Consider the following 23162-nt stretch of genomic DNA (forward strand, 5'->3'; position numbering starts at 1 on the left):
TGAAAAGAATGCCATTTTTGGCTGGAGGTCAGCTTTGCTGAAGACCAGAGATGGAGGTTTGACTCATTCCTCCTCCGAAGGCTGGTTTCCAGGACATGTTGGTAAGCAGGTGTGAACAGCCATTTGCTAAGTGGGTGTCAAGGCTCAAGGGAGGTGGGACTTGATGGGGAAAGCAGCTTTCAAGAGGGTGCCAGAAGAAGATAATGTGTCCCTTTGGAGAATAGGGCCAGGCCAAGGCAGGCCTTTTTAGCATCCTGCCAGACTCAGGACCAACAGCTGGTCAGGCTGGGCACTAGCCAAAGGTTCAGATGGAGAGAGCATTTGCAAGCCCAACATTCCTTCAAAGCGAGAGAGTCTCATGAGGGAGCATGTCATGCATCATCTTTAAAAGCTTGATGGGCAGAATGCAGAAAGTGGTGGGACATTTCCATTGCATTTGGTCAGTTCTGAATACCCTGAACTCTGGGAACTCTGTCTGCTGCTGAACCTGTACCTTTTACTTTCCCGAATTAAGGTAGCTTTCTTACTTATAGGTTAAGAGCCTTTGCCTGTGTTTGATGAGTAGGAGCCAGGACTCTTGGGTTCTGCAGAGAAGTGGCTTTCAGGTACCACCAGTCTGCGGTGTTTGGGCATGAGAAAAAATGGGCCACCCCAACCATTTTGCTCCCTTCTCTTCTCTATTCCATTAATTTCCATCGAAGCACTTTGCACAAATTCAGGGCTCTCGGGTAGGATTCTGGCTGCAGAATTTCACATCCCCTGCTGAGAAGCAGCCGGCTTTACGGAGCAATGTGTTCAAGGAATGTCAACCATCTACCGCTTGCCCCTGGCAAAACAGCTCTATGCACCTGCACTGCAGAATCCGGACACGGTTGTTGTTTCAAGACTTTTGACAGGTTGACAAGCACAGTGGGCACAGCGGGCAGGGAGGGTAAAAAAAGGGGGCTTTGTGAAGGTAAGCTCTATCTTCTCAGTAGTCTCCTAACCAGTGACCTCCAGGTGTTTTGCTTTCCCAACAGCCCCAGCCAGCACATGGCGTCCAACACCATTCCAAGCACCGGTCTTAACTGCAGCCAAATGAGTCACATTAATAGACTGGCCTGGTAGGAAATAAGTGGGATGGACCACCTGCTTCTGCCCCCCTCTGTCCCACAAACACACCAACCTGACACAGTGAGCCTGGCTCCCCTGCTGAACTTCACATTGGCAATGTTGGTGGCAACACAGTGGAAGATCCCAGTGTCTTCAGCTCGCAGGCCAGTAATCTGCAAAACACCCTTGGGCAACAGCGTGTACCTAAAGGAGCAGGAAAAAGCAAGGGAATGAAAGTGAGGGGGGTTTCAGCATAGTAGCGGGTACATGGGTATTTAGAGGGGTAAAGGCCTGCTCTAGAATGAGGGGGCAAAGCATGCCACTCCAAACTGCAGGTGGCTGGTGATGTTTTGAATTCCTCCTTATGTTTTTGTTAAGGCTCCTTGCAAGTAGAAATCTAGCACATCCAGCAAAGAACCCTGTTATGTTAGTTTTCTGACTGCAGGGGGGTTTATTTCTTTTGTTTTCACATGGTGGGCCATTCAGAGTTGGCATCCAACACCTGCAGAATGTAGTGCTGTGGTCCATTCTGCCACCTCAGCGTCCTGCCTGCTATTCGCCTGCATATGCAGGCCAGATCAAACTCTGCTTCCAAGCAGTTTCCTGAGGGGCATGCTGATAAATGATCAGTGAAAGAGATGGTATACCTGATCACATGGTATACCTGATCTCATAGATGGTTTTACGATTCTCTGCTTTTCTAGCATTCAGTTGATGGAAGTAAATAGTTTTTCCCCCTTCAGAACTGAACTAAAATACTATTTTTTTTGTATGTGGTAAGCATTAGCCGAATGAAAAACTGATTGTTTTGATGATACTCTATGCATCTGTGTATGTATTTTATGGGTACAGCTCTTTACGCTGGCTTTTGACACCCAATATGTATATTTTTAGGATCCACCTTATGTCTATGAACTGTTTGAATTGTTTTTAATATTGTATTTTAATTGCTATGAACTGCCCTGGAACCTTAAGAGTAAAGGGCAGGTAAACAGCAGCAGCAGCAACTTTTTAATATTTGCAAGCTACTTTGAAGGCGCTGCTATAAAGCAATCAATTTGGGGCATGGGCGTAGCCAGGATTTTTGTTAGGGTGGGGTAGAACCTCAATTAGTTATATATTTTTACTGATTTAGGGGGGCAGCTGCCCCCCTGCTCCCCCCCTTGGCTACGCCCATGATTGGGGGGTGGGTGGAAATAAATGGATTGAAAAATTAACAAATAACTAGGGAATGAATAATCCTCATTGATTTGCGATAAGTGGGGGAAAGGCAAGCAGGCAATGGTGCAACTCTGCAGCCAACAAACACAAACCTGAATTGCAAAATTTGTTCTGTGAATGTGCATCGAATGAGGACACTTGATTCTATGAGCACAAAAAGAGCCTTGCCAGATCAGGCGGAAGTCTCATCTAGTCCAGCATTTTGTTCTTGTGGCAGCAAACCAGAGGCCCATGGGAAGCCTGTAGGCAAGACCTGAGCGCCACAGCACTACCTGTCACCTGCGATTCCCAGCGATGGGCATTCAAGAGGCTTGCTGCCTCTGACAGGGGAGGCAGAACATAGCCATTGTGGACTAATTCTACTTCAGGGAATGGTCTTAACCCCCTTTTCAAGCCATCCAGTTCGGTGAACGTCGCTGCCTCTTTGGGGAGCAAATTCCACTTTGTGCTGTGCGAAGAAGTTACTTCTTTTTCTCTGCCCTGAATCAGCTTCATTTCGAATGCGCAGACACACACCCTGGGATTATCACGGGATGTTTTTCACTGACCAGTTTAATTGCCTCTGCGATTGGTTGGGGGACAGGTGAATGAAGGTGGGTTATGAATTGGAAAGTTCCCTTGCTTATTTATAATATCAAGCTTAGCGCTGCTATTATTCTGGAACACTGGTTTTCAAAGCCTGCAGCTTCGGAGAAGCTTATCAGGGGTTTGCCAGATCAGTAATAGCTGTCTATCTTCTCTGAAAGTCAGCTTGCCGACCACAGTATTTTCTTGAAAGGCTCAGCAACGGGGGGGGGGGGGTGCCAGGCATGTTCTGGAGCACAGTCTCAGTTCAGTTTTGAGGTCCAATCTGTCCAGGCAAGGCAAGCACAGGGTTCCCAAAAACATTTCCCAGAATCCTCTGCTGCATCCAGGCCTTGCCATGGGTCCAGAGAGGCTCATCTCACTTCCAGCTTTTGGGGACCCTAGCTACACTAAAAAAAAAATTTAAAAGGACAACCCATGAAAACAAAATAAGGCACAACTCCCTCCAAAAAAAAAGAACAAGGGTAACCGGTTTGTTTATATAATCAGCTGATCTGAGAGGACACATTCATCACGGTCTAATCTTGTGCCATCAAATATATTTCTATTGGTTTTCATGAACATTTTAATTTTAACTCTTTAAAATCTATTAATAGGTAACAAAAAGAAATCCCTTTTAACAAATCACATCTCTTACTTGCGTAAATTTGTAGCTCTAAGCTGAGAGTTTTGTCACATTTTGGTCCAATTCACATGAAAAAAAGTTGCGAAGCTTATCAGATTCCAAAAGATTTAATGGGTGTCTAAATCGGAGGCCCCCTTTGCCGATCAGAAGGTAGGCAGTTCAAATCCCCACAATGAGGTGAGCTCCCGTTGCTCGGTCCCTGCTCCTGCCCACCTAGCAGTTCGAAAGCATGAAGTGCAAGTAGATAAAATAGGTGGGATAAATCTGGCGGGAAGGTAAACGGCATTTCCATGTGCTGCTCTGGTTCACCAGAAGCGGCTTAGTCATGCTGGCCACATGACCCGGAAGCTGTACGCCGGCTCCCTCGGCCAATAAAGCGAGTTGAGCGCCGCAACCCCAGAGTTGTCCGTGACTGGACCTAATGGTCAGGGGTCCCTTTACGTTTACCTTTAAATCGGAGGCCCCCTCTGAGGTCAAGGATCAGGCCACTTGGATCTACCTCCCCCAGTTGGCCCCAACTACTTGGAAGGGTTTTAAGAAATCAATATTTTAGTGTGGCAGCAGCCCCACTTTGGAACTCCCTGCTGATTGACCCCAGGCAAATGCCTTCACTGTATCCTTTTGAGCCCCTGCTGAGAACATTTTTGTTCAGGCAAGCCTATCCAGACATGGAGAATGTTGGCATGTGTTTTAATCTGGATTTCAGTTTATTGTGAATTTTTTTTTATTTTTTTTTTGGATACTTTCGATAGCTGCATTTATTTTACTGATAATTCAGTTGTTTTATCCTTTTTGTAAACCACCTTGAGGTTTCATTACAATCAAGCGGTATATAAATCTTGCGATTTAAATAAATGATAGGTTCCACAGTAGATATGAAGAACTTTCCACCTGCAAGGTGTTTCTGAATAGTGCAGAGTTTGAAAAACACCCCTCCTGCAGCACTCGCAGCCCTGTTTGGAGGGAACTGGACCCACTGTCCTTACCTGTTGTTTTCTGTATTGATGGGGAGATGGTTCTTCTGCCACATGATCACAGGCTCTGGCAAGCCATGTATCTGGCACTGAAACCTGGCCACGCCACCTTCTTCCACCACTGCACTCTGGGGGTGGATGTGGAAGTCAGACATAGCTGAAAGGGAAAAGGAAGGGAAAAGTTGAAAGGAAAATGTGGGGGGAAATGTTGTGGAATTCTACTCAATATTGATCCAGAGCAGAACTCCAATGTATAGTTAGCAGAGTAAAAACTTTGCAGGATTCCCAAAAAATAGATCAGAGGCAATTGTATTTCATCCAGCAGAGCTTTGTGCTACTGAAGGCAAATGGGCAGAATGGTCACAAATCCAATACATTCAGGATTGGCACTGTCCACAAGAAATCCAGTTGCAGCAGACTTAACTTAAACTTACAATAACTTACAGTAATTCTAAACCTTAACCCTAACCATGTACAGAACACCATACCAGAAGGAAGAGAGAGTGAAACCTAGGTTCCTTCTGGCCCTACTTTTATAGTCAGCATGACCTTGGCTGAAAGACATAACAGAACCAGTTTAAGCAAACTTTACTCAGCTTCTCTGAAGGAATAACCCAAATATAATGAGCCTTCTGCTTGTATCCTTCATACAGAGAAGCTTCCAGAAGCCTCTTTTCTGGAATTAAGTAGAACAGGAAAGATCTCTACGCATCAGATTAATACTTTCTACACTAAGAAATGTGAACTGATAGTTACTTCTGTATTTCAAATTCTGGCGCAGCTACTGTCAAGAGCAACCCAAGACTCCAAAAAATGCAGCCTATGTCCATCTTTGCCAAGCTGCTGCCTTCCAGATGTTCCCAGCAGCTAAATCTCCTCAGGGATTCCTGCTATGGGCATTCTCAGGAATATTCCTGCTCTGGGGCCAGGACATGGAACTTAAAAAGAGCCTGCTGGATCAGGCCAATGGCCCATTTAGGCCCGCAACCTGTTTTCACACCGGTCCAACAGTGAGAAGCCAGCAAGCAGGAATCAATCACAAGAGCAATTTCACCTCTTGTGATTCGCAGAAGCGTTTCTGCCTCCAACCATGGAGGAAGAGCGTAGCAATCAGGGCTAGCAGCCATTGATTGGGCTAGCAGCCCTCTCCTCCTCCAGGAATTTGTCTAATCCTCATTTAAAGCTGCTCCAAGTTGGTGGCCATTACGGCCTACTGCGGGAGTGAGTTCCACAGTTTAACAACGTGATGTTGTGATAGGAATTTTGGGGTCTTAGATATATGGTAATGTTCATAACCACACGTACATAGATCAGCACAGGAAGACCGACCTGAAGCCATTTTGATTCCTAAACTGAGCAAATGTTTTCTCTGCAAGGTCAAAGTGGAAAAGCCTCCCCATTGTCTTTTCCTTCACAAATCTTGTCTTAAGAGCACATTTAAGATATGAATAGGGTGTGAGCCTGTGGCCTGGCCCAGGAACTAAGTATTTATCATTACAAAAGACTGGCCAGGCTCCCCAGGCAATCCAATCAAGTACAGTGGTGCCCCACAAGACGAACGCCTCGCAAGACGGAAAACCCGCTAGAGGAAAGGGTTTTCCGTTTTGGAGGCGCTTCGCAAAACGAATTTCCCTATGGGCTTGCTTTGCAAGACGAAAAGGTCTTGCGAGTTCCTGCGGGGTTTTTTCCCTCCCCCCCCCTTTTCCTAAGCCCTAAGCCGCTTATCAGCTGATCCGCTAAAAGCCGCTAAACCGCTAATAGCGCTAATCCGCTAAGCTGTCAATGGGCTTGCTTCGCAAGACGAAAAAACCGCTATACGAAGAGCCTCACGGAACGGATTAATTTCGTCTTGCGAGGCACCACTGTAACCTGCCAGACAGGAGATAAACAATGACAGGAGAAAAAACAACATTCAAATTTCTGTTTTAAGACCGCCTTTTTTGTGGTGTAGGTGTGATGTATCTGGAGGGTGGTCTTAGGTTACACCCCTTCTGTGATGTATGTATGATGTTTCTGGGGGTGGTCTTCATCTACAGGGTGGCAATTTCAAAAGTCTTTATAAGGCCTTGCACGCCATTTTTCTGGGTCCCTCCTCTCTCCTGCGGGTGAGGGGAGCACCCTGTTTGCAACAGATCAATAAAGATCAAGCTTACTAGCTGCTTTGCTTCTCAGTATTCTCTGGTTGGCCTCTGTTATTTTCTCCTACCAATAGGGAACCTATGTAAGGACTCTATACGGGCTTTTGAATACCCCATAAGGGAAAAGGGCAAATTTTTATTTACAACAGTGTGCAAATGAGTTCTTTCGTTTGCTCTCAGTCCTTCAACATTCAGCTTCATTGGATGTCCCCAAGTTCAAGTATGATGAGAGAAACTGGTCTCTATCCACTTTCTCTACACCACACATCAATTCATGCATCACTATGATGTCTCCTGTTGCTCAATTTTCCCCTAAGCTGAAAAGCCCCAAACGTTGCAACCTCATAGTGAAGTTGCTCCATCTCCTTGATCATTCTGGTTGCTGTTTTTCCTGAAGCTTTTCCAACTCCACAATATCCTTTTCCAGGATATTTTCATCCATGCTCGTAACTCCAAAACATAAAGCCCATCTTTAAACTGTGCCTTATCCTCGCCCCCCTGCCAGCCTCCCCTTAACACAAAATGCCTCCTGGCTGCACATTAACACACACACACACACACACCTCAATCTCCTTCCTTCAACACACATCAAAGATAATACATGTGCATCTCTTTAAGGGAAAGAACCAAAGACATGTCAGGAAGGATCCATCATTCATCTCCAGACTCCCATTGGGCTCCGACAGATGGGAGACTTCTTATTCCGCTTCATACATTAAACATGGGCCATATCACCCTCCTCTCACGCCCCTCTGTCATAAGCTTCAGCTCACTAAATAGGGAGGGTTTAGAAAATACAACATGCTGATTGTGCTTTTAAGGGATCCACCGTTGTTCTTCTCCGTCTTTTAACAACAAGAAGAAAACACCAAAAAACAACCCTGGTTTCAGCTGGATTTTAATGCCATCTGAGAGCATTTTATTAAATTATGTAAGCTTCTTGAGCACTAATTACATTTTATTGTGCTAAGAAAAGGGCTTCGAGCAGCAACCAACCAAAGTGGGGGTAGAATCGGAACATACTTATTGTATTAGCGCTCAATACTATTATACAATAGCAAGGCTCATAAGAAACATCACTCTATTTTTAGCAGTGCTCTTAGTAAATGTTTTTGTTAAATTCTACAATCTAAGTTGTAAGGGTAGCTGGAAATGCTCTGCCAGGACATAGTTTTATCCTCAAGATTTTTTCCATTGTGCTACACATTTCAGTGAAGTGTTTTCTGGGTTAGGGCCCCTAGCAATGATTTCTGAATTGTTTGGGTAACCCCAGAGTTGCATGGAAGCTGATCAGGGCTTTGCGAATGGAAGTTTAGGAATGGAACCTAGGAAACTGCCCTACTCTGAGTCCCTCTAGCTCTGTATTGTCTACACGGACTGGCAGCAGCTCTCAGGCTGGGTTCTCACCTAGCTCTGCCTGGAGATGCTGGGGACTGAACCTGGGACCTTTTGCAGGCAAAGCAGAGGTGCTGTATCTCTGAGCAAGAGCCGTTGGGGCTGAGTGTGTTCTTCATAAGGACCCCATTCATATTCAAGCAGGGTAACACTGAGGCCCCAAATTATGCCCCATGTTAATTGTGTTGGCACCCTAGAACATTGAATACCACTAGAAGATTGAACACCATTGCTATTAGTTATATTCATATGAGGAATGAATAACCATCACAGAGCTTAAAGACTTCCATGAACTAAATGGTCCAAACACAAAGCAGGCATGCCAGAAAAAGCGCCCCCCCCCCAATGATTTGCAGGGACCAAAGCAAAACAAAAACAAACCTCAACCACCCCGAAACCATTCAAGTTCAGAAGGCATATCTGCTCTCTAGGAATCCCCAGGATAGAGGTCCTCCAGTGGCAAAGGGTTAACCGGAAGGAGAGCTTTGTCAACAAAAACAGCCCCCCCCCCCCAGTGAAGAAATGGGATCTCTGTCACTTTATTTCAATAATATCATCTCTTCCAGGTAAAATTGCAGCAATAACCTCTCCTCTTAAAGACACTGGTATTAATATTTATCATGAATAAAACATTGGGAGGGCATAAATAATTCATTGATGAGGATGTTAAGTAAAATAAGGCTCTACAGTGACCCTATAATGTGGCTTTAAAGCACAGTTTTGGGTCGGATGCAGGGGGAAAGGCCACAATCCTCGCCAAAGTGATTGGGTGTTTTGTTTTTGATAATTTGTGTTTTCAAATAAATAAATCATGCCCCATGCTACAAAATGTTCTTCTCCTTGTTTTTAAAACATGGGTTTGGCAAACTTTATTTACAGCTGCAAAGGAAGCCGTTCCGAGCAACTGTCTTGCAGCTCAGCTCCAGGCTCCAGCAGCAAACCATCACTGGTAGATTCTGAATGGCGGGTGGGTGGTGGTCCCATCAATGCCGTTACCGTAAGATTTCCAGTATGGCTGTGTCAGAAATGCACTGGAAACAAGCCAAAACAATGGTGTTCGCTAATTGCTCACATCTCCATTTCAATTCTCAGGACCATAGGAAGCTGCCTTATACAGTGGTACCTCGCAAGACGAATGCCTCGTAAGACGAAAAACTCGCAAAATGAAAGAGTTTTTCGTTTTTTGAGTTGCTTCGCAAGACGGATTTCCCTATGGGCTTGCTTCGCAAGACAAAAACGTCTTGCAAGTTTGTTTCCTTTGTCTTGCAAGTTTGTTTCCTTTTTCTTAAAACCGTGCATTCACTTTGAGGAGCAACTCATAGCACGCAGTGTGGTAGCCTTTTTTGAGGTTTTTGAAGACTTTGGTGATTTTTGAAGCTTTTCCAAAGTCCGTGCTTCGCAAGATGAAAAAATCTCAAGACGAAAAAACTCGCGGAACGAATTAATTTCGTCTTGCGAGGCACCACTGTACTGAGCCCATCTAGCTCAGGGTTGTCTACACTGACTAGAAGCATAGACTCTCCAGCATTTTGGACACAGAGCCTCTCCCAGCCCTACCTAGAGATGCAATTGGAGATTGAACCTGAGACCTCCTGCTTCCAAGGCAGATGCTCTTCCACTGAGCTACAGAACTTCTCTACTGACTGATCAATGAAAGTAGCCTTCCCCAAGTTGACACTCTTCAGAGGCTTTCGACTGCAGGAGCTGATGGAAACTATAGTTCAAAACATCCCGAGGGCACCAGATTGGAGAAGGTAAAGGTACCTCTGACCATTAGGTCCAGTCGTGGCCGACTCTGGGGTTGCGGCGCTCATCTCGGCTTTATTGGCCGAGGGAGTCGGCGTACAGCTTCCGGGTCGTGTGGCCAGCATGACTAAGCCACTTCTGGCGAACCAGAGCAGCGCATGGAAACACCATTTACCTTCCCACCAGAGCGGTACCTATTTATCTACTTTGATGTGCTTTTGAACTGCTAGATTGGCAGGAGCAGGGACCGAGCAACAGGAGCTCACCCCGTGGCAGGGATTTGAACCGCCGACCTTCTGATCAGCAAGTCCTAGGCTCTGTGGTTTAGCCCACAGCGCCACCCGCTTGGATTGGAGCTGATTGGAGCTGACCCAAAGATTAAATCAATTCAAGATCATACCACAGAAATGCTACCTTGTGTGGTTCTCTTTCCACACCATAAAAGTAACGCACGCAACGCCTGTCAAACAGGGGAGAGGCAAATCAATGGCTACTAGCCATGATGGCTGTGCTCTGCTTCCACGGCTGGAGGCAGCAATGCTCCTGAATACCAGTTGCTGGAAACCACAGGAGGGAAAAGAGCTCTTGTGCTCAGGTTCTGCTTGAAGGTTTCCTACAGGCATCTGGGTGGCCATTGTGAGAACAGGATGCTGGTCTAGCATTGGTCTGATCCAGCAGGGTCTTCCTAGGATCTTAACTGGTGCTGGCATATGCTTTCTGATCACTGAGCATATCAGTGGGTTCCGGCGGACTGGTTTCCTTCACTACCGATGCAAAGGCTTACGAACAGAGCAATAAACCCTTCTATCCTCTCCCGTTTAAGGGCCAGGTCACAGCTCCATCCATATTCATGAGAGGTTTATTCAGGCAAACAGCTTGGTCGGATCCCCCTTAATCGAACCACAAGCCAGCTCATGAGCCTGATGACAGCGGCGGCAAATCTGATATAATAAAGATGAAAACAGGTATTGAATAAAATTTTCTTTACTCCACGAAAAACTAAATTGAAGCCATTAGGAGGCAATCCGTTTTCGCTCAGCGGAGCATTAGCGATAAGGAGGAGGCTGGCCTCGATTTGGTGTGGGGAAAGGGAAACATTAACTCAATATGTCACAGTAAATCCAAGGCCTGTTAGGATCATTAAAGCACAGGCCCTGGGATCAACTGCAAGCAACGGAAAGTGGGGTATGGGTGTGGGTGTGGGTGTGGGTGTAGCAGAGGAGGGATGAAGAGACAGAGCTGACACCAGGTTACAGGGGACTCTGGGCTAAATGACCCTTTAAGTCCCCCAGGGGCACTAGGCACCCTCACAACATAGGACATAAGAAACACCTGCTGGATCAGGCCAATGGCCTGTCTAGTCCAGCATCCTGTTCTCACAGTGGCCTGTAGGAAACCCGCAAGCAAGACCTGAGCACAAGTGCCCTCGCCCCTCTTGTAGTCTCCAGCAACTGGTATTCAGAGGCACTGCAGCCTCTGACCATTGATTTCATAATCACTTTTCATTATTTGAGAGGGCATCTGACAACACCCCCTTGCCAGCATGCAGCCCAGTAGAAGATGGTCTGTGAAGGGGAATATATCTGTCAGGGAAGCTTGCCCAACCATTAATTACCTTCCCTGAGGGTCCTCTGAAACACAATTTGAAAACCACGGATAGTGAATGTAAGAACCGTCATAGTTGCGGAGAACAAAGGTCTATCTTTGGGTAGCCAATATGGCGCTTTCTCATCATCCTATGGCCATCGGCCATGCTGGCTGCCGGGGCTGATGGGAGTTGGGGAGTCCATCAACATCTGGAAAGCACCAAATTGGCTACCCTTAGTCCAGCATCTCCCAATCTGATGCCCTCCAGATGTTTTGGACTACAACTCCCATGGGGCTGATGGAAGCTGTAGTCTAAAATAGTTTTGAGGGCACCAGATTGGGGAACACTGATCTGATCTTACATCCAGGTTCATTAAAATGTTCAGCCATTAACTTTGTGCTGTGGCTGCAAACACGTGCTTGTGGCTCAGACCAATTTGAACCATTTTTATTTTGGTTTATTATTTCTTACATTTCTAGGCCCCCTTTTCCTCCAAGGAGCTCGTGGTTCTCCTCCAACCCATCATATCCTCACAACAACCCTGTGAGGTAGGTTAGGATGAGAGACAGTGACTGACCCAAGGTCACCCAGTGAGCTTCATGGCTGAGTGGGAATTCAAACCCTGGTCCAACACTTTAACTGTGATGCCACGCTAGCTCTCATAATTCTAACCTCCTCAAAAAGAGGAGTATAAATGTCTTATTTATGCATTTACTTACTTACTTACTTACTTACTTACTTACTTACCTACTTACACCTTTTTCAGTAGGGTTGCCATATTTCAAAAAGTAAAAACCAGGACACCCCGAAAGTTGTTGAGCCAAAAAACCACCATTTTTCGATTGATCTGCCTAAGATCCAGGATAAAGCACCACATTTCGGAAATCTCTCTCCCCCCCCCCCCCGGCATCATTTCTGCCTTTGAAATCCCGTTACCGTCGGGGGAGCCCTATTTTCAGTAATATCCCACCTTTCTTCCACCAAGGAAGCCAAGGGGACCCTGGAAAATGCAGCAGAATTAATGTAATGTTTAATAGTTGTGTGTGAACAGCAAAGGAGAAAGGTGTGCTCTCTCTCTCTGACACCCTTGGCCATTCATGGTTCATGAGAATGCAGCCTTCCTGTAGAGGGCGGGGTAGGGCGAGTGGAGGGAAACTTTTGTCTGCAGTCGTATTAAATTAGCAGCATTATAAGATCAGAGGCTGAGCATCATTTGCTCTGGAATCCTTCCAGATGGCAGAATTGGTCAGGGGTGTTTGTGTGTGGAGAAACTCCTTTCTGCAGAAGGCGTCATTATACAACATGCCAATTAAACAGACATGGGAGCCTTGAAAGTAGAAGATGCGAAACACAACCTCCAGCTCCTTAAATTGTTGGCATTCTCACACTCAACAAGACTGACCCCTCAACTGACCTGAGTTCAAATAGCAAAATGCTACAAACACACACATTATAACAGCATGAACCAAGGCTGGCCCAGTACATTTTGCTGCCTGAGGCAACGGACAAAATGGCGTCCCCTCTCAATGTACTGATTTTGACTGAATAAACCCTGTCAGCGTTGATAACATCCCTTCAATGCACCTGAAGTCAGGAGGCTAATTTAGGCCGCTATCACAGCATATGTTCAAAGAACTCTGACACCATTCTTAACAGCCATGGCTTCCCCCAAAGAATCATGGGAGCTGCACCTTGTTATGGGTGCTGAGAGTTTTTAGTCAACCTCTAATCCCCTCACAGGGCTACAATTCCCAAAGTTCCTAATGTAGAGAGATTGAACTGTCAAACCACTTAGGGAATTGAAGGTCTGCGAGGGGAATAAGCATCTTCTCACAACTCTCAGCACCCTTAACAAACCACAGGTCCCAGAATTCTTTGGGGGGAAGCCATGACTATTTAAAGTGGCATCATAGAGCTTGAAATGCATGGTGCGAATGTGGCCCAAGAGGATCCATGACAGGCCCGCATGGCTCTGATCTCCAAAAGACAAGCATGATCAGGGGGTCAAGAGGAATAGCTGGTAGGAGAAGAGTGCTGCCCCAGCCCCAGTTTCTGTCACATGAGGTGACTGCCTCAGTCTGCCTAACGGTAGAGCCGGCCATGCCATGAATCTTGCAGCCTGAGCTACAAGGTCAACCCAAGCTATGGAGAGTCTGGACATTGACTGCCTTATACATCAAGCTCAGTATTGTTTACACTGACTGGCAGTGGCTCTCCAGGGCTTCAGGCAAAGCACACCCACTCAAGAATCCCAAGAACTTTAGTTTGCTAAGGGTGCTGGGAGCTGTAGCTCTCTTAGGGGTGAATTACAGTCCCCTGGATTATCCTGGGGGTAATGTACTTTAAATATATGGTTTGTACGCACCCCTTATCGGAGGAAGGTGGGGGAAGAAGTGATTTAATACAGTCCCCCCCCCCTTTCACACTCTGGAACCTTAGGATGTGAAAGCAGTTGGGAGATGAAAGGCAGGGGAAAAGTTTGGGGACGGAGAAGGGAGCAGAGAGGCTTTGTCCTCTTCCTTCTGCGACCCTCTGCTTTGACAATCCCAATGGTTTTTACAAAGCTTTGAGGGCATTCAGAAAGTGACATTGTATCTTCCTTTTGCATCCCCCCCTTTGATAAAAAAGACCCTCTCCTCCATCACTCAACCCCCTCCCCCCACCAAAAGGCTCCACTCCCAGAACAAGGGGCTGCTGGCTATTCAGGGACTCGCTCTCCGTGTCTAATGATGCTATTGTCCAAAGCTGCCACTGCCAGACCCCAAAGCCTGGCTCTGAATACTCCCTTCTCTATGCGTAGCCAAGTGTGAACGGCAGCGCCGCCCATTTATTCTCCCAGAGTCCGAGGAATAAGGGGAGGGGGGAGGGTGCAGGCCGGACTCCCTGGCGCTGAAAGGGAAGAGAAAAGAAGGATTTGAATATAATAAAATGGCGGGGTTTTATTTTTTTAAGCCATCTAGGCTCCTTTTGCTGTTCTTTGTCCTTCCATGCAAAGAAAACATGCCTTTGCATGTTTTCCAAGAGGGGTTGAAATGCTAACATTTCTTCTTCTTCAACATCATCAAGACGAGTCCATGACCTGAGCAAAACAAGCTTAAAAGGCTCTATTCCTGCCCACACCCCAACTGCTTTCGCCATTTTTATAATATGAGCATATTTATTGAAATATTTATATATCATCACCTATCGGCGGTTCGAATCCCCACGACGGGGTGAGCTCCTGTTGCTCGGTCCCTGCTCCTGCCAACCTAGCAGTTCGAAAGCACGTCAACGTGCAAGTAGATAAATAGGTACCGCTCTGGCGGGAAGGTAAAGGGCGTTTCTGTGCGCTGCTCTGGTTCGCCAGAAGCGGCTTAGTCATGCTGGCCACATGACGCGGAAGCTGTATGCTGGCTCCCTCGGCCAATAAAGCAAGATGAGCGCCGCAACCCCAGAGTCAGTCACGACTGGGCCTAATGGTCAGGGGTCCCTTTACCTTTATCTGTTACAAAAGCACCTGAAGGCAGTTTACAATAAATCCCATTAAAAATACCACCCCAACAAAATTAATCAAGCAGTGTTATCAGTCAGCAGACAACCTTACTAAAAACAGGACTAGGTGGGTCACTGGTCTGATGAACCAGGCTCTTATTCTGATATTAGATTAGGAACATGGGAAGATACCTTATTCCAAGTCTTACCTTTGCTCCATCTAGCTCAGTATCGGTGGCTCCCCAGGGTCTCTCCCAGCCCAACTAGAGATGCCAAGTTTTGAACCCGGGACCTTCTGCATACAAAGCATATGCTCTGCCACAGAGCTGTGGCTCTTGAATTTGTTAAACTTTAGAGAGGTGCTGCCCATCAGTGTAGACCTGATTCCCACAACTTCTTGTTGACTGGACCCAATGGGATTTGCAGCCCCAAATATCCAAAGGGCACCAGGCTGGCAAAGGTTTCCATAGCGATTACAAGGCACGGCACCTCCAGGAAAGACCCATTTAATTTCGCACATGCCCGTCAATAACACCATCAAAACCTTTCCTGGTTCCCAATCAAGCCTAATGAATTTTATATGGGAGGGGGAAATTAACTTTACATTGTCAATCCTCACAAGTCCACAAAGCAATCATTTCCAATAATAGACTGCAAGCTTTCAGAATGCGTTTGCGACGGCATCCTTGCAATTAGCTCACTAAATGTCTAACCCAGCTTTGTTATTTTCCAAGAATTGCTTCGTTCGCTGCTATCAGAGATAGCAGCCTTGCTCCGGGGTCTACAAGGATTTTGCCCTTTGTTCTTTGGTGGATATCCAAGTAAGAGGAAGATGACACACCGATGAATGACAAGCCAGTCTATCACCGCACACTCCACATTTAATGTCTTCATACTGGCTCATTAATTACCACGGAAAGCTCCTTCCCAAATGGAACCTGTGATTTATAGAAGGCTCGGGCAAGGTGCCATTTTCATCAGGCAAACAGCCAATGGCGTCGCCAGAGTTAATTGCCTTCCGTTTTTTCCCCTCGACAATCGCAGACGTCATCTTTGTTCTGCTCTACCTCCAATAAAGACTAGGGTTTGGTTCGACTGTATTTCATAGGAGGTGGGTGCTGTCATATACCGGAAGGGCCTGCCCACCCCCTGCCCACAAGGTCAAGTGGGAAAAGGGTACAGGGGACCTTGGCAGGGTTGGGAGTTTTGCTGAGAACAGGTTGGGCCAAGGCAACAGACCGATGGGGCAAGGCAAAGAATAAGGTTGGAGGGACATACAGAGAGGGCAGTTAAGCCAGTTCAGAGTCCACTTAGCTCAGTACTGTCAACACGGACCGGCAGTGACTTTTCAGGTGGGAGCCTTTGTCAGTCCTACCTTATGTCATGAACTGCCCTAAGGTCTACGGATGAAGGGTGGTGTAATAAATAAAGAAATAAAGAAATATAAAAATATAGAAATACAGAAATAAAAAAATTGAAAATACCTGGAGGCACCACAGGAATAGAACCAGGGATGCAAAGCAGGTGTTCCACCTTCCCCCTCCATGGGCATAGCCAGGATTTGTTTGGGGGAGGGCAGGCTTTATGTTAAGGGGGGCAGAACCGATGTGATTCAATTGGTCAGTTAGTTAAGTATTTTTATGTATTTACTTGTTGCGGGGGCAGCTACCCCGCCCCTGCTACACCAATGCTCCCCTCCCCTCTACATCCCTCAGAGTTCAGTGACTCGTACTAGGAAAGGGGGATGCGAAACAGGTCTACTGAGGGGCAATAGGGATGGAAGAGAAATTCAGTCCAGTTTGCATTTAAAGCCAAAAGCTGGATTTAACAGCTACATTAAACAAGAACAGGAAATCGACAGATTCTTCAAGATAGCTCACTTGATAAGAGCGTGGTGCTGATAACACAAAGGTTGCAGGTTCGATTCCCATATGGTGCAGCTGCATAGTCCTGCATTGAAGGGGGTTGAACTAGATTATCCTCAGGGTCCCTTCCAATTCTATGATTCCATTCATAGGTGTGAGAACCTTGAGGGCCTGAGGTTCTCCTCCCATGGCCTGGTCCACTGAATTATATTAAGAGGGAGAATATGTAATCCAACATCTCCCGATATTGCTAATCTTATTTTCTACAGGTTGAGTATTTCTTGCTTTCTCCCTCTACGAAGAGCTGCAAATACTTTCTCGTAGCTAAACCGTGCCTATCCACTCTCTTTGGCACCTGTAACCACTCCTGCATTTTTCCGGCAAAAATTCAAGGGAGGTTGAATCAGCTGTTCCTCAGAATATACAGCATATCCCTGGAAATAGGTCATATGACTCCATACATTGGGGGAGGGGGAGGGCATCCTGTTCTATTTATTCACTGGGAAAAGCCCTGTTGGTTGAAAATAGCTTGTCACTAGAAGTTCCCTCTTCCGCCTGTGCTGGCTGCTTTATGCTTCGGTTGGCCGATGGCCAAATCCTGGTCTGCCTGAACGAAGAGGTTTCGTAGCTCTCCAGCATGCAAGCTCAGCTGTTATGATGGTAAATGCATTTTGATGTTTTCACTGATCTCTCTCTGGTCTGTGCTTCTGTGAAATATGACTTTTGAAACCAACCCATTTCTGATCTTCGGTTGGGAGTGCTTTGGATGGAATATGTCATAGACTATTAAATCATCAGCGTCGCTGCTATAACTACTGGAACAAGCCTTTTGCCTAGATGCTAAATTAAGCCAGGCTGCATATACTTTAAGCCAGTGATCAAATCTCACAACCCCGCCAAAAACAAACAGCAGCAATTAGCTGCCCAGTGTGTTAGCGCCCCCTCTGTTAATTTGGCACCCCCTCCTCCAACTAAGGCAGATTTCAAAAGCATGTAAAGGAGACTGCTCTACATATGAACTTTGCTGTGATTTTTCCATGGGAAGGTTTATAGGGGGCAGGGAATGGGGTCCTCATATTTCTATTCTGCAGGGAAACTCTGGTGCAAATTGCTTGCCTCATACAACATCATGCTTATGGAAATGAGCTACACCTCACTAGAGCAGGGGTCAGCAAACTTTTTCAGCAGGGGGCCAGTCCACTGTCCCTCAGACCTTGTGGGGGGCTGGACTATATTTTTTTGAGGGGGGGAATGAACGAATTCCTATGCCCCACAAATAACCCAGAGATGCATTTTAAATAAAAGGACATATTCTACTCATGTAAAAGCACACTGATTCCCGGACCATCCGCGGGCCGGATTTAGAAGGTGATTGGGCCAGATCCACACACCCCCGAGCCTTAGTTTGCCTACCCATGCATTAGAGGCTCACATATCTATTTGGTAGTGAGGAACCTCCAGTTGAAAAGAAGTTCTTCCAGCAAATGTATAGTCAGCAAACGATGTGGAGGCCTTGTGTTGAGGACAGTTTTTTTAGAGAGATGTAATATAATCGGTCAACAAATCATTCAGTTCCCAGAGTTAGCTTTACTGAATATATTTCAGGGTCAGAATACAGATCACTTCACTTAAATCTCCTATTGGTTCTCCATTGTTAGCAGCTAGACTTGTTATAGCCCAATTTTGAAAAGATTTGCAAGGAGCATCCTTATCAAATTGGCTTAATAAAGCTTGACAACTGGCCCTAATAAGAGAAACTGGCCAACAAAATATGACTAACAAAAGGACCGAGACACAAAGCCTGATTTACAACTGACTGGAACGGTTTTGCATGAATAAGAAAAAAAATGCTAAACTTTCCCAGACAGCCAGACTTTTTGGGTTGCTCCAGGTTAAATCATAGTCTACACTTTCAGACCCTCCAAGTGTCCCTATTTCCCAGGGACAGTCCCAGATTTACAGAAGCCGTTCCAGATTCTGATTTGATCCCAGAATGTCCCACTTTTCCTTAGGATGTCCCTATTTTTATTGGAGAAATGTTGACGGGTATGGTAGGACATCCCTATTTTCATCAGAGAAATGTTGCAGTGTATGGAGTTATGCGACCCCCGAGCCAAGGAGATAAGTAACAACACAACCTATACAACAGGGAAGTTTTTTAAATGTTTAATGTTTTCTTATGTTTTTATATATATTGGAAGCTGCCCAGAGTGTCTGGTCAACCCAGGCCAATGAGCAGGGTAATAATAATAATAATAATAATAATAATAATAATAATAATAATAGAACGTCCCTATTTTCATTGGAGAAATGTTGGAGAGGAGGGTCAGTTTTGGGGAGTGAGAAATATCCTTATTTTCATCTGAGAAATGTTGGAGGGTATGCACTTTAGACTGCTGGGTATTCTTATGCTGTATTTTCACCACATACCTCAATATTTCTTTTGGTAAGGGTGAGGCGTTATTTTCAAAAAAAAAAAACCCAAGAACACTGGTTTTTTTTAAGTAAACAATGACAGTAACTTGCTTTGTTAATCCATGCAAGCAACAGCAACAACAAAAATTCCATTCCCACAGCCTTCACCAAGCTGGTGCCCTCCAGATGTTTTGGACAACTCCCAAAGCTGTAGCCCAAAACATCTGGCCAGCATGTGGTTCCAGAAGGCTGCATGACTCTTATGAAGGCTATCTGAACAAAAGTTTGCCTATAATAGCTCCCTGGGACACCCACAGAGACACTTTAGTTAACTTGTTTATGCCATGACACTGGCAGCAGAGGGCAGCCCATGGGCTGAAGCCCAGGCTGCGTGGTGCCTAGAGGCAGAAAGCAACCTTTGCTGCCCCATCTAAAAAGTATATGGAGAAGGAGCAAAAAAAATCACATGGCACAGTTTGCAAGGAGCTGAGGCATTCCAAAATGGCAGCCACACTCAGGCTAAAGTATATGGAGAAGGAGCAAAAAAAATCACATGGCACAGTTTGCAAGGAGCTGAGGCATTCCAAAATGGCAGCCACGCTCAGGCTAAAGAAAGGAAAGGCGAAGACTGCAGGCAGCCTCTCTCCTTTGTCAGGAGGCACAATGCTCGTGTCAACAGAACCGTGAGCCTGCTCTGACTCTACAATCCACCATCTGGCCGGCTGGCTAATGCACGCCCACAGCAATTCAGCTGGGTAAGGAAGCCACAGGGGAAATCAAGCCCAGCCAAGACCGATGCTTTGAGCTATATATATAAATTAATGCAGATGGTTCAAATGCAGATGGATCACCACTTGGATGGGGCCAGCACTGGTGACCTGCCTGTCGAGAGACGTCTGACCATGAGGCACTAAAAAGAGAGGGGAGACAGGAGGAAGGGGAGGGACCGAGAGGAGTAGGAGGCTCACAGCTTCCCACTTAATAGCATTGTCGGGGAGCGTCAGGGTAGCTATTTCCTATGAGAGGGATCTGGCAAAAACATGCAAGGCTCTACACATGCCAGAGGATATCTGAGCATTCTTCTGCAGCTGCAGGGTCAGAGCCACACACACTCCTGCTTCCAAAGTTAGACCCATCTCTCAATATGCTAAGGTCGCCTTCACTATCCTGAGGTCCCTTCCGGTGTTTTGGATGAGAACATAGCTGAGGATTGATGGGAGTTGTAGTTGAAAACACCAGGAGGACTCCAGGCTGGCAAAGGTTGTGTTAAAGAAAGGCTGGGCCAAGGAACATAGAATTTTAGCCACTGGCTACGAGAGAGAGAGAGAGAGAGAGAGAGAGAGAGAGAGAGAGAGAGAGAGAACACAGCTGAACAAACAGATCCTTGAAAGTCTTCAAACCACATGCTTTGTTTTGTTTTGTTTTGAGCTGCTCAGAAGAATGCCATCTCTCCATATGAACTGACTAGGTAAAGGGTAAAGGACCCCTGACCATTAGGTCCAGTCGTGGCCGACTCTGGGGTTGCAGCGCTCATCTCGGCTTTATTGGCCTTGGGAGCCGGCATACAGCTTCCGGGTCATGTGGCCAGCATGACTAAGCCGCTTCTAGCAAACCAGAGCAGCGCACAAAAACTGCCGTTTACCTTCCCGCCGGAGCGGTACCTATTTGCTTGCACTTTGACATGCTTTCAAACTGCTAGGTTGGCAGGAGCAGGGACCGAGTAATGGGAGCTCACCCCGTCGCGGCGATTCGAACCACCGACCTTATGATCGGCAAGTCCTATGAACTGACTAGGACCCTGCAATTGTTACCTGAGTCCCTTCTCTGTGTGTCCACTCCACAGGAAGTTCAGAGGGTGGCAGCATGAGAACCGGTCTTTTTAGTGATGGCTTTCCACCTGCGGAATACTCTCCCGAGAAAGGCTCGCCTGGAACTTTCATTACATACTTTTAAGTGCCTGGCAAAAACATTTCTTTTTCGCTAGGCCTTTGGCTTTCTGTGGCCTCCTTTAGTGGGTGGGATGTTTTAAATCAAAGGAGCTGGACTTTGGGCATGATCCCTTTCTTTCCCTGCCCCATGTGTTCATTGAACGTGCAAGGGTACATCTTTAAAGCTACACATCACTGGAATTCTGTGAGATGGAGAGTTAGTTAGATGCAACCCCTTAGACTGTACACTGATAGACCTATTGAAATTAACGGACCTTCGACCTCTCCAATTCCCTCTTCTTCTCCGGGTATGGTCAGCACTGGAGACAACCCTGACTCATCATATTTCACAGCTGAGGTTTTCCTCATATCTTACAAAAAAAACCAATACCTCTATCACACTTTAGATTGGCAGTTGGCAGGGGTGAGCTGGAAAAGATTATCATTCCAGCAGAGCCAGATAATTTGTAATCCCATTAAGAAGGGTTTCCCATTTTCTTGCTCAGTGCTACAAGAGAAACCTCGGCATGCATTTTAAAACAGCCTTCTGCATCTTGGTACCCTTCAGATGTTTTGGACTACAAATCCCAAAAGCTTTTGGCCCGTGAAGGACCCCAGGTTACAGAAGGCTGTTTTATAACAATGGTATTTAAATACAGTGGTACCTCGGGTTACAGATGCTTCAGGTTACAGATGCTTCAGGTTACAGACTCCGCTAACCCAGAAATAGTGCCTCGGGTTAAGAACTTTGCTTCAGGATGAGAACAGAAATCGTGTGGCGGCGGCATGGCAGCAGGAGGAGGCCCCATTAGCTAAAGTGGTACCTCAGGTTAAGAACAGTTTCAGATTAAGAACGGACCTCCGGAACGAATTAAGTTCTTAACCCGAGGTACCACTGTACACCCACCCACCCACAGTGCACCTAAGCTTAAAGAAAAGTTCCATGTGACTCAAAATAACCCCCCCCCCCGCACTGTCAATGTTAATTAATCCAGTAAGTGTGTGAGAAGAACCTTCTGGATCAGGCCAATGGCCCACCTAGTCGCCATTCCTGTTCTCACAGAAGCCAACCAGATGCCTGCAGGAAATTCGCAAGCAGAGCCAGAGCATAAGAGCACTCCCTGCTGTGGTTTCCAGCCAGCGGTACTCAGATGCATTACTACTCCAACTATGGAGGCAGAGCATAGCTATCGCAGCCAGAAACCCTTGACAGGCTTCTCCTCTACAAATTTGTCCAAGAAATTCAAGTCAGTGGCTCTCTCTGCCTCCTTCCAACGTTCATCTTCATAGGATGTCCAATAGTTATGAAAGGCAGAAAAACTTTCCTCTTGGCACTTTCTCAATGCCATGCATAACCCACTTTTGCCCTGTCTGAGTGGGTTATCGGAGTGTACACATGAGTGCCACATTTCTTTGGCCTTCCAGCACATGCTTCAATATTGAATAATGACCAAAGCGCTGGAGCAACATCCCTTATGGAGCCTCGGTGAAACTGAGCCCAGTGATGATGCCTTGTTCTCACAACCGCCCGCAGTTATTTCTCAATTGCTACCACCGTTCAGGTTCCAAGAAGTCAATGGTGGAAACGGACAACCTCCCCCTCCCTATCCCGCAATCCCCGCTGCTGCAGGGAGCCTGTGAGCAAAGGAAGAAAGCAATCAGAGCACAGGAAATGGTTATAGCTCCAAGAGCACAAAAAACAGCAACACCCCCAAAACTAGAGAGAGAGAGAGAGAGAGAGAGAGAGAGAGAGAGAGAGAGAGAAGACCCATAAGTCAAACCCAAGGAAAAAAGGAGGGAGGGGGAGGCCCAGCGAAGTGAGGCCTGAGTTAAGGTACACTCACATCAGGCACCGCAGGAAAAGAGGTGAGGGTTCCCCCCCCCCTTCCCTTTTTTTCAGCAGGATGCTTTAAATGTCAGGCATGGCTTTAATTAGTGGGGCTGGGATGAGAATTGTAGCCTTTTCTCCCTTTTCTTTTTCGCCAGGCTGGGAACGGAAACAAAGCCCCGGTCCTCACAGTCCTGGGATGGAAAGCCCAGATTCCAAAGTTTAGCCGTTCCACCTCCATTCAGATGAATGGTTTTGCTCCCAACATCTAACTGACATTTGGATTGGCCT

At 46.3% G+C, this 23162-nt stretch overlaps 1 protein-coding gene across 1 annotated transcript in view; it reads right to left on the reverse strand.

The window, feature by feature from the left end:
• Positions 1 to 23162, reverse strand: part of IGDCC3 (immunoglobulin superfamily DCC subclass member 3) — a 120781-nt gene that overhangs the window by 34638 nt on the left and 62981 nt on the right. The window contains exons 3-4 of the mRNA XM_079954249.1: positions 4510 to 4654; positions 1166 to 1296 (exon numbers count right to left, since the gene is read on the reverse strand). Coding sequence (XP_079810375.1) covers positions 1166 to 1296; positions 4510 to 4654 — 276 coding nt within the window. The remainder of the gene's footprint in view (positions 1 to 1165; positions 1297 to 4509; positions 4655 to 23162) is intronic.

This window comes from Podarcis cretensis, assembly GCF_951804945.1.
Source record: "Podarcis cretensis genome assembly, chromosome: 14".
Taxonomy (NCBI): Eukaryota; Metazoa; Chordata; class Lepidosauria; order Squamata; family Lacertidae; genus Podarcis; species Podarcis cretensis.